This window comes from Triticum dicoccoides, chromosome 6A (genome assembly GCF_002162155.2).
Source record: "Triticum dicoccoides isolate Atlit2015 ecotype Zavitan chromosome 6A, WEW_v2.0, whole genome shotgun sequence".
Classification (NCBI taxonomy): Eukaryota; Viridiplantae; Streptophyta; class Magnoliopsida; order Poales; family Poaceae; genus Triticum; species Triticum dicoccoides.
This window is the reverse complement of record NC_041390.1, coordinates 588,582,299-588,594,261: the sequence shown is the minus strand read 5'-3', so window position 1 is coordinate 588,594,261 and position 11,963 is coordinate 588,582,299. Positions and strand designations below refer to the sequence as shown.

The window sequence follows — 11,963 nt, the reverse complement described above, 5'->3', positions numbered from 1 at the left end:
CGGCCGCCCCTGCCGCAACCCCCTCAGGGCCGGCCTGAGAGGGAGTACGAACAGTAGTAGTATACTCCTACTACAGGTGTGTAGTACAACAATCTTGAGCTAATGAATGTTTGCTTACCTCAAAAGAAAAAGGAAGTCAAACGCATATCCCTCTCTTCATTCCCCAGGGGCAATGTTCTAAATACCACATCTCCCAGGGGCCACCGCGCAAGACTCCGCCGACTGGAAACGCTCGCTTCGCGAACCTGCCTCGTGCCTTCCGCCCGCCGCAGCCCGTCGCTGACGCGTGGGTCCCACCGCGCCCCCCTCTCGCCTCGCGGGCAGCCGTCACGCGGCCGCCGCGTATATAGCGGGCTGGCCTCGCCCAACCCACACCTGCTCCCCCCACCTCATTAAAAACTGCCCATTTATTTACCAATTCCGGCGAACCTCAATCGGCGACGACTAGGACGAGGTACCGCCGGCAATCATGTGCGGCGGCGCGATCCTCAAGGACCTCAAGGTCCCCGCGCCGGCGCGGAAGGTGACGGCGGCGGTGCTGTGGCCCGAGAAGAACAAGCCCAAGCGGGCCGACGGCGGGGGCCGGCGCCTCGCGGGGCTCGGCCGGCGCGGGGGGCGCGGGCTGGACGACGGCGAGGAGGACTTCCAGGCCGACTTCGAGGAGTTCGAGGCCGACTCCGGGGACTCCGACGTGGAGCTCGGGCGCGCCGGGGTTGCTGGGAAAGACGGCGACGACGAGGTTGTCGAGATCAAGCCCTTCGCCGCCGTCAAAAGGTCCCTCTCCCAAGGTATCGGCCCCGCGTCCGCTTGGACTGGTTCTTTAATCCGCGTATTGTTACCGTCCGCGATTGACTGCTCTAGAAGATAGGAGATTGCGTGATTGGGCAGGAAGAGAAATCGTGGAGGGGTTGCTGTCGGAAGGCTGTATTTGGGGGCGTGTTGCTCCTGCTTGTTTAGATATTTTGGATTGGATTTGATATCATGGAGTGCTTTGGGTGAAGGGTTAGGCCTTTTTCCATTTCTCTGTTGTGTTTGTTTGGTGATGATTAGCCTGGCAGGCTGTTTCTGACGCTGTTCCTTTCAGAGAAGCGATTTGGGTTGTTAGGTTGTCCATTGCGATTTATGCTTTTCGTGAGCTTTGATGGTGATTCATATGCTTACTGTTTATAGTCAAAAGGGGTTGAAAATCCGCAGAAAAGGGCCGAATTTCTCCGTTTTGTTTGGAGGTCTCGCCTCTTGAACTGTTTCCTTGTTAGATGGTTGTCGATTTTCGTGGGGTTGCTGTAGACTAGGATCAGTTCTCAGTGTGAAGGATTATTCTGTTTTTCCTTCTCAAACAGGAAGGATTATTATGTCACTTGCTGAATCCTGAGAAAATAAATCCTTGATTCTGCATCGTCTATAATGCAATTTGCAGAATTAATAATTGCAGAATGATGATAAAGGTCTATAGCATGAGGTTTGTTTATCAAAACTCTGTTTTTTTATTAGATTGTTATTTTATTTTATTTGTTTTATTTTTGGGCGACTGATGCTTTCACCCAAACATGGCCCTTCATGGTTCAATGTTTATTAGGATTGTGATATTATACATATAAATTCATGTCCATGATGAAATTATTTACTTTCTGTGAGAGAAGTTTGTCTGTGTTGGTCCCTCTTAACCAACTCAGTGGTTTGGCTGTTCGATCGGGTAGGAAGAGAAATTGTTTAGGGGTTGGTGTTGGAAGGCTGGATTTGTATGGTGTTAGACCTGTTTGTTTAGAGATTTTGGATTGGAATCGATTGGATGCGTTTTCATGAAGTGATTTGGGTCAAGGGCTTACTCTCCAATGTTAGCCTGAAATAATTAGGCTAGTAGGCTGTTTCCGCACTGTTCCTTTTAGAGAAGCGATTTTGGTTGTTTAGGTTGCTGATCTTGTGATCTATACTTCTCATGAGCTTTGATGGTGACTCATATGCTTACTGCTGTTTATAGTCATAAGGGGAAGGGCCGAATTTCTCCATTTGAGGTCTCGGCCTCTTGAATCTTTCCTTGTTAGATGGTTGTTGATTTGCATGAGGATTGTTCTAGACTTGTTCATTTATCAGTCTAAAAGATTATTCTACTAAGTGTTGAATCCTACTAAAAATATCCTTGATTCTGCATCGTGTATAATGGGATTTGTAGATTAATAACTGCAGAATGATAGCAAAGGTCTATAACATGAAGTCTCTTTATCAGAATCTTGGATTTTTATCAGTTGTGATTTATTTTATTTTATTTTATTTGTTTTGCGGGTGACTGATGCTTTCACCCAAACTTGAAGAGGATAGCACCCATCATGGTTCAATACTCATTATGATTGTGATATTTTACATATGAATTCATGTCCATGATGAAATTAATTATTTCTTGTGAGAGAAGTTTGTCTGTTGGTCTCTCTTAGCATTGACATTGGTCTTCCATTGCAGATGACTTAAGCACCATGACTACTGCTGGTTTTGATGGTCCTGCACAAAGGTCAGCAAAAAGGAAGAGAAAGAACGAGTTCAGGGGTATCCGCCAGCGCCCCTGGGGTAAGTGGGCTGCTGAAATCAGAGATCCTAGCAAGGGTGTCCGTGTCTGGCTTGGTACTTTCAACAGTGCTGAAGAAGCTGCAAGAGCTTATGATGTTGAAGCACGAAGGATCCGTGGCAAGAAGGCCAAGGTTAACTTTCCAGAGGAACCAACAGTTCCTCAGAAGCGCCGTGCTTGCCCTGCTGCTCCTAAAGTTCCCAAGTCAAGCGTAGCACAGGAACCTACCGTCATACCAGCAGTCAACAACCTTGCCAACCCAAATGCTTTCGTCTACCCATCTGCTGACTTTGCATCAAAGCAGCCGCTTGTTCAGCCTGACAACATGCCATTTGTTCCTGCAATTAACTCTGCTGCCTCTGTTGAAGCTCCTGTTATGAATATGTACTCTGACCAGGGAAGCAACTCCTTTGGCTGCTCTGACTTGGGCTGGGAGTATGACACCAAGACTCCAGATATATCATCCATTGCTCCCATTTCCACCATTGCTGAAGGAACAGAGTCTGCAGTTCTCCAGAGTAAAACCTACAACCCAGCAGTGATTGCTGAAGGAGCTGAATCTGCGCCTGTCCAGAGCAACACCTACAACTCAGTGGTGCCTCCTGTTATGGAGAACAATGCTGTTGATTTTGAACCTTGGATGAGGTTTCTTTTGGATGATGGCGTGGATGAGCCGATTGATAGCCTTCTGAATTTTGATGTGCCTCAGGATGTCGTTGGCAACATGGACCTTTGGAGCTTCGATGACATGCCCATCTGTGGCAAAATTTTCTGAGGGATTCAAACCCCTGTATATCAGGACAAAGGGTAAGCCTTCGCAATTTGGATGTTCGGTCTGAGGTTGATAATCTTTTCATTATCCTGAACTTTTTGTTGCGTGTTTCAGGAATAAGACTATGGGAGATTGGGAAGCACCCTGTTGTCACCTTTGGTTAGTATATGCCTATGTGCAAGCTTAGATGCAAAAAAGTCGCATCCTGAGTCTCTTTAGTAGTCGACCCTTTCCCTAGGTGACTGTCGATGAACCGTTGTCATTTATGAGTCTGACGAACCGTTGTCTTTATCTTTTGTCAACTCTTATATCGTCGCTACCATTTCTGAATGTGAACAGCATGGATCTGTGTCCAGTTTGCTTTAATCTGTGGTAATAGAAGTAACCTATATATCTTATTTCTGAGCATAAGTTTATCTGTTAAATATGGATTTTCCTGGCTGTTTGCACAGTTTTTGCTGTACAGGTGTGGTAATTTATATTATACTCCTCTTTTCACTTAGGCTCTGGCAAAACATACCAGATTTGTTAGAAAAAACCCAGATTTACTAATTTTTGATACTAGCTGCATGATCATCGGGAGTCATTTTTTCTACATTTAGTTCTCACCGATGTACTCCCTCTGTCCCATAATGTAAGACGTTTTTTTTTGGCACTACACTAGAATAAAAAAACGTCGACGGAGGGAGTAGTTCTTATAAATATTTAGGGCGCCTAATTCATAATTCCAGGGATCTGTTCCATTCTATTCCATTTCAGTGCATTCTTTATAGCAATGCATTTTACTGTCTCTCAGTCCCTCTCGATGTGAGAAGCCATGTGAACAACATGTACATTTCACTTGATTTATTACTAGTACCTTCACCGAATTGGTGGTCTCATGTCATTGTCATGTTAGGTCCTTGATTTGATTCGAAGTCGTCGGCATAAGTAGTGCACATCGCATTCTTTTTCTCTGAACAAGAAAAGGCGCAGGCGCCATATATTCCACCGAAGCACAGATTACACTGAGGATAGCAAAGCCCTCGGGGATAAAATCTGTGAAACATTGGGCATTGCATTCTAATCGTGGGTAGAACTATTGCCGCTAAAAAACTGTGGTAGCGACAGTGTCCTGACTGTCGACCGTTGAGCGAAGATGTGAGCGCTTTCATTGAAAGTCCTGGATATGTAGCTGATAAAGTACTTGTAAATACACAGAAATCTACAAGAGCTGATCTGATTTTTCAGCGCCCGGGAGGATGGTTCCTTGGATTTCTTGCTGCGGCTGCTTTCGCTAGCGTTAGGTAGTCTGTTAGAAACGTGGCGTCCTGCATATGCATTTGCTTGGCAGCTAGCTTCAGCGCCTGTGCTTCAGCCTGAATTGGTGGGCTTATTGTTGATTTGATTTGACGTCGTCGGCATAAGTAGTGCACGTCACCTTCTTACGATGAGTAAGTTATTGTTACTCGACAATCACACGGCGTTCACCAAAGGTATTCACCTAGGTAGTTTCCACAGGGGCGATTTTGTTACTCACATGGAGGTTGGTTATTAGGAAGCATATCTCTGCTACAATCAGGTCTTCGTCAAGAACTGCTGCTTCCTTGCTACAATCAGGCCTCCGTCAAGAACTGGCTGTCACTCACATGTTTCTCTGGCGCGCTACTTCTACTTCTGGGTAGAAGGAAAAGATGGATGACTCGCAGTCGAGATTACATCAAAGCGAGGTATGAAGACCAACTTCCATGCGGTAGTTTCATGGCTAGAGATTGCCAGGGGTGGAGCCAGGATTTGGACATGGGGGGCGGGTGGAGTGGTGATGTTTGTAAATACACGTATGTATCAATAATAAATCCTCTCAAATACTAAATTTCATAGTTTCCAAAAAAGCCTTTGAAATTGGTAAGCAAACACATATGTTTGGCTATTTTTTTTTAACAAAAATATAGTTCTAATGTCACCATTCACCAATGTCTCCAAATTTTCGTCACTATCACAGATTTGACATGGAGGCAATTGGCGTGAAAAATTATCTTCGTTTTTCAACAAAGTATAGCCAAACAAAACCAATAGGAGGATTACATCATACTAGCAAAACTTCTATATGGAGTATATAGTAATACCGTGTATGTGCCTGGTTGTGTGTGGACGTAGTCAGGCGAACAAGGATGATCGGCGGGCGGCGGCAGCCGCGGTACTCGCCACTACTCCGCTGCCTTGACAAGCCGGCAATCAAGCCCAAGGTCAGCGACTTTGGACCGGCGGCAGGCATTTTTTTGGGACCGGCGGCGAGGCGAGAAAGATAGATCGATCTGATCTGATCTGATCATGAGGCGTGAGAAACTGAACGACCAGGGCACCGCCGCACCAGGCGTCCATGATCTATCGTCTGTATGATAAGACTTGCTAGAGGCTGTTATGGAGAGGCCACTTGTTTTCTTCCCGATGACTCCTAACTAGTGTCTGGGGCGCCACCTGGTGGCGCCTCTTGGGGCGAAATTGTGCGCACTAATCTAGTTATCGTATTTGCTAACGTGTCTATATAACATTTGTTAACGTGCCGCGTGACTGTGCGTACTAATCTTGCTAGTATGCAGTCCAAATGAGCGACAGTTGATAAAAAAGAATACATAGAATAGAACTGCATCCGCGGATGGTGTGTTGCCTTGTAGGTTGACGTCCTTTTCAGTTCACTAATCAAGCTGGTGTACTTGTTTTGAAAGTGCAAATAAACAACTGTGATGAAAAATATGATGCATGGGACACAGTTGCAGCAGAAAAGTATTCGTTCATACAACGGACCAGGTATAGTACCTTCATAGATGCTAAAAGTTTCATATTAATAGAGAAGAGTCGGTCTTATAAGGTGAATGACCGATCACCGAAACACGACAAGCTATTGAGATCAAGATTTGTAGTCTCCAAAAGGCGGGCGATCTCCAACAGCAGAGGCAGAGTTAGTTTGTTGGATCATCGTAAGGCAGGTCCTACAAAGATAGTAAGCACGATAAATGGGTTATATGTATAGGTGGTACTGGATGCCAACGGTGACGCATCTAGGGCGATGCATAGTATTTAGGTAGAAAACTTCCCTGCCATGTTTACATAGTGGCTAGATCTATGCTTGGTGGCATCACTGTTGTTCTTTTCTGATTAATACACCTTCAATCAACACATATTATCATGTCGAAATAACTGAATTCACTCAACAACATGTCAAACAATTAACTCAGTTGCTTCAGAAATCGGTCATGATCTCATAATTAGAACCCATAGCGAACTCTAAATGTTGTTTCATTGTCCTAACAAGCTAGACCGAAAGCATTAATTACTGCCATAGGCCATAGGCATGATACAAGCACGCGTTGGAGGACGTAAGCAGATGAAAAAACTTGTATGATAACTTGGTTGCATGACAAAGATAACATAGGACAACTATATTTTCTTACACAGCACACCTGTCCAAACCATATGATTTCTAGCTATTGTTGTGGAGAAGCGTTATACGGTAATTCAGAGCCAAGAACTGGAAATAGCACTATCAAACTTGTATGTTGGTGTGCAAGGTACTTACAGCTGGGCATCACTGGCAGTCCTTTCCTATTTGTGGTTTGACTTCTTTTCTTTCTTGTTGTGCATGTACAAATTAGAAAATAGCAAGCATGGGCACGTAAGGGTAGCAATCATGGAGGACAGGTAGGAGAGCTTACTCATCATGAGTTATCATATCCAAACAAATTGACAAAAGAGAGAAGGGGACATCTTTCCAGTTGAAGGAGACGCACGGGTAAAGGATGGTGGAGACATGCCAACAACGGCACCGCAAGACGGTAGCACCTCGAAGACGGGACTCTAAATTAGTATCATACACTAAAAGAAAGAATCGGCTTCTAAATCACATTCAATTTTGATAATTGGTTGAGCAATGTCATAGAAGAGAATGATACGAGTCCTTTCTAGATTAACAAGTCTGACAAAAAAAGATTTAAAAAGAGAAAGCTTGCGGCGGTACCTTATACTTTCCTTTCTCGACACTTTAAACTTGCATCCACGTTGGTCACGTACCACTTTTCAAAATCTAGACCAACTTTTCCTGTAACTCCATACCATGCCTTTGAATTGAATGCTGCAAAGTCGGCAAATCAGATTAGACTAAATATAAGGTTCAGTCTGCAGCAGATAGGCCACCAAAAATGACAAAACTACCAAAATCATGCACATGGATGCAAGTGTGAACTGAACCCGAGAGGTGGGACATGGTAGGGAAAGCAACCTGAAGCATGGACGCGGTAGCCCCGTTGTGACCTCCCCAGTGGAGGCACGACCCAAGCTCCATGTCCTTTTCATCTTCCTCATCCCTATCCGCCAGTACCGCCGTGCGAGGTCGTGGATGCATCCTAGACAGGGGACAAGGCCATTGATGCACCTTGTGGAAGACGACCAGCTTGAACAAGGAGGAGGCCCAGACTCAGCAAGCAGAGCAAGAGGGGTCAGGGGGCGTCGCCATCAGCCAATCAACATTATGTGGGCAAACAATCAATGAAACGATCAGTTTACCATCATTTGCGAACTGAAAAAATGACAACTTTGTAAATCACTGCATCAGACCTTAATGCGGGATCTCGGATACTGTCAAACAGCTGCCTAAATCATGTTGCTTATACTTTCATGTCTGCTCAAGCCCTTTGCTAACCAGTTAAATAATGATCTTGTGCTAAAAACTATTTATTTTTTATGTACCCAAAATGGAAAACAAAAAGAATCAGAAAAGGGTTCACAAGACATCACGCCTAGTTGTCTGAATGTATTACAAAACATTGTAAAAGTGTGTTGTTATGAAGAAGTAAATGGAATCACAAAAGCAAAAGCAAAAGTGCTTGACAGCTTCATCTGTCCATGAGTAATTGCAAAGTTATCCCACTCCAATATATGAGACGAGATCTAAAGAAAAAATGACAGTACAGAACTTGCTTCTGAATTTAGCGTTGTAGCCACAGTAGTCAAAAGGAAAAAAATGACAATAGAAAATTGGTACATACTGAACTTGCTTATCCAGTACAGCAAATCCCCTTAAAATAGCAAATGGCCTTGTATTGCAAACTAACATTTCTTATCTAGTACAGAAAATTCATGGGAAAACAATATTTACCAAGTACGTATACCTAGACTACACTATCATAGCAACATGAGCATCGGATGGATGATCCCAGTTATGAGAGCACAACAACTTACATGTCCTCAAAATTACCATTCATAGTAAATTACATCATGACATACTTGAGTAACAGGTATAAATCTCCTATAGTCAACCAGAAGGAGTAATTTAGGTGCAGTCATTGCGACCTTCCATGTAGATGACAAGAGTACTAATTAGAAGGGAGACCAAAGGCAATCTGCAAGATATAATTCCCAGGTCACATAGCAAACAAATTGCGTCATTAATTTAATTAACCCCTTACCATCACACATCTCTCCTTGTCTTCCTCGCCATCTCCATTAGCACATCCCATGCGATCGAACAAACCATTTAGTGGAGACATCTGCAGTGTCAAATAAAAAGGAGAACTTCCATAAAAGAAAACATCAGATTTCTGGACGCGCTTGGGAAGAGTAATATGCATGGCTGAGACAGATGGATTGGAAAAAGATTGAAATTAATGGATGCAGGTAGTACACAATTTTATATGCTGACATGTGTTACTAATTTTGAATGAGTTCATACACGTTTTCATCAGCATAAACATTCACTGGGATCTACTAAGGGAAATCCATGACACATACTGAAACCCAGTATTCACCCCAAAAGCATCACATGGAAATGGATGGTAACAACATGATGCAGATTCACACATACGCACACTTAGCTCTAACATTCCAAATAACCACATGGAAAAGGAAACGGCCCCCAAAATTCAGAGACAGGGTAACTGAAGCAACGCTGGCTGTGACATAATGAATTTTTTTTATATGAGACCAGGTCTCATATAATTCTTTTCCTGACATAATCTACGAGGTGTCGAGGTTAGTGATTTCGCCAAGTTCACTGAAAAGATTAGTGAGCAGGTCACACTCATGCTTGTCCCTCTTGGCTTTGTGGATCTTCCTCGGGGCTTTCTTCTTGCAATTTCCGACAGTGACAGGCCTGTGAATCGGAAGCTAGTACATCAGCAACAATGAAACATGGGCACAACTCTCAAGTGCCCATTCACTCTCAGCGTATGTTCAGATATTGAATATAAACAGTAGAATAATTCATTGATTGAAACCCGGCCCCAAACAAAACAAGATTTAGAACCGCTCAAAGACGCCTTACCCGCGGCCATGGACGAGCTTCTCGGCAGCACCGGTGCTCGTGGCTGGGGTGGCGTCTCCACTCAAGGCGGGCAGCATGGCGACCATATGTTACCTTCCCCGCAGACGTCCGGAGACAGCAGGAAACCGCTGTCGTAACCTGTAAACAAAAGTCAGGAACCCGTCCCCAAATCCAAATCCAAAGAGAAAAGATGGCAAGAAGCAGACGATGTACCTCAAGCGGAAACAGATTTTAGAAAAAGGTTGCTGTCGTCGCCGTCGCCGTGCCACCTCGTTGGCCCACGTCCCTCGCCCCCCTCTATCTTTAATTCTGCCTGTTGACGAACTGCTGCTGCTTCCCACCGGCGTCCTCGCCCATCTCTGCATCCCGCGCGACGAGGAGCTAGGCGAAGGTGTCACAGACGGCTCGCAGGCGGGGACGGCAGCGACGACGCCGTGGACTGCTCCGCCTCCTAGTTCTTCTCCGCCCCAAGAGCAAGGGCGTTTCAATGGCCTCGCGGATGGCTCGCCTCTTCGTCCATCTCTCTGTCGCTACCGCCGGGAATAGGAGTGGAGTGGGAAGAGGCGAGAAGATAGGGTGGAGGCGGCCGGTGGGCAGCGTCGCAGGAGCTGGGATGTGGGGTGGCGGCGCCAACCCTGGCCGTAGCTGGAGGACAAAAGAGGGGAAAAGGCCGCTGCCTAATCTCTGGAGCTGGCATCGGGACGCCATCGAGAGGAGAAGAGGGGACGAGAGCGACGACCTGGGGATACGGAGGAGGTTGCGTGCGTGTTTTCTACCTGGGGGAGGTGCATCCAGCGACGTTTTTCCGCACGTCACACTGTTTCCTAGTCCTACGTGGACGTCGCGATCTTATAGAGTTTAATTAATTCTAGTCCAATCACACAACTATTTGGGGCTACCCCTAAAAAAAAAAAACTATTTGGGGCTACCATTTTGGCATTGCACCAGTCCTCCCCTCGTTTTAAGAACAACAATTGTGTTTGTTTGAGTTCTGGTGGCTCTTTCTTCCCTTTAAATAGAGTGGACTGATTTTTGTTGGTGAGCAAACAAATACCTCACGTATATGTTGTGGACCCATGGTAGTGTTGTAGCCTGGACAGTGGACACAAGTATGCTGGCATTAACGAGGCATCTATGGGTACTTATCGTCTGACTAGGGAAGTACTAACTCCTTTGGCTGCTCTGACTTGGGCTGGGACTATGACATCTACACTCCATATACTCCTATATCATCCATTGCTCAGATTTCTAGCATTTGCCCAAGGAGACGAATCTTGCTAGCGATCTGTTCCATTTTCAGTGCATTCTTGTAGAATTGCATTCCACTGCCCCTCAGCCCCTGTCGATATGAGAAGCCGCTAGTAAATATGCCCGTCCGTTGCTACGGGCCGTTGTCATCCTACAGGTCCGGCGGGGCCTCCTTCAGCTGTGCACTGCTCTCGAGTGGAGGGTTGTGGTTGCACAGGGAGGGGAGTGCGGAGGAGTTCGACCCGATTTTTTTTCTCCCTCAACTTCGAATCTTGTTCTTTGAGACTTCAGTTACTGCTGCTCGTGAACGATTCATCATTGTAACCTTTATATATACATAAATATTAATGAACCTTTTGCGTGCTCTCAAAAAACATGATTATTTTTTGTTAAATTTTGAAATGGATCTTATCTTTCAAGCATGCATATTTCAAATTGATTACTATAATATATTAGAATTTAATCTGCCCCTATGACAAATGAAAATTAGCATATTTTCATCTTGTAAAATGAAGCTGCAATTTTCTCGCAACACAAATACATAAGTGAATCCTCTTAATATGGGCCATTTATACAACAAATTTGTTTTCAAAGAATTTCTTGATTTGGTACCACCTATCTTCTGTAAAGATAGTATAAGGTGTCCAACGTTGTGACGGGATAACTATTTGATGATGTCCAAAGGATTGAGGAAGGAGATCAAACATAACAAAAAATTGAAGAACGGTAATGAACAATTTAAGAGCCACAAGTATATAGATATTTTAAATAAACAAAAGCAGAAACTCCTTTGTCTGACTAGGGAAGTAACTCCTTTGGCTGCTCTGACTTGGGCTGGTCTGACTTGGGCTGGGAGTATGACATCCAGACTCCATATACTACTATATCATCCATTGCTCAGATTTCTAGCATTTGCCGCAGGAGACAATCTTGTCTACAGTAACACCTACTCCCTCCGTTCGGAATTACTTGTCTCGAATATGGATGTATCTAGAACTAAAATACGTCTAGATACATCCATTTGCGCGACAAGTAATTCCGAACGGAGGGAGTACAACTCAGGGGTGCCTCCAGTTATGGAGAAAATAATC

The 11,963-nt window shown here is 44.7% G+C and overlaps 1 protein-coding gene and 1 long non-coding RNA gene across 4 annotated transcripts; one reads left to right on the top strand and one right to left on the bottom strand.

Annotated features, from left to right (window-relative positions):
- Window positions 1-375: 375 nt before the first annotated feature.
- On the top strand, window positions 376-3,734 carry LOC119318182 (ethylene-responsive transcription factor 1-like). Its single transcript, XM_037592693.1, has 3 exons — window positions 376-788; window positions 2,455-3,364; window positions 3,444-3,734. The coding sequence occupies exons 1-2, from the start codon at window positions 470-472 to the stop codon at window positions 3,330-3,332; spliced, it is 1,197 nt and encodes a 398-aa protein (XP_037448590.1). The 5' UTR covers window positions 376-469; the 3' UTR covers window positions 3,333-3,364; window positions 3,444-3,734.
- A 2,319-nt stretch (window positions 3,735-6,053) lies between these two features.
- Window positions 6,054-10,361, bottom strand: LOC119318181. Of its 3 annotated transcripts, none has more exons than XR_005153993.1 (6): window positions 9,838-10,361; window positions 9,625-9,762; window positions 8,771-9,453; window positions 7,585-8,704; window positions 7,324-7,437; window positions 6,054-7,148 (listed from the first exon to the last, which is right to left on the bottom strand). It is a non-coding gene; the product is annotated as an uncharacterized LOC119318181 (long non-coding RNA). The 3 variants fall into 3 exon arrangements; XR_005153994.1 differs by having other exon boundaries at window positions 6,054-6,298; XR_005153992.1 differs by having other exon boundaries at window positions 6,054-7,437.
- Window positions 10,362-11,963: the final 1,602 nt, after the last annotated feature.

Excerpts from the sequence above, each read along its gene's own strand:
- LOC119318182 (XM_037592693.1), top strand. The coding sequence starts at position 470 with ATGTGCGGCGGCGCGATCCTCAAGGACCTCAAGGTCCCCGCGCCGGCG. Across the intron at positions 789-2,454 it reads CAAAAGGTCCCTCTCCCAAG|ATGACTTAAGCACCATGACT; the intron begins GTATCGGCCCCG and ends CTTCCATTGCAG.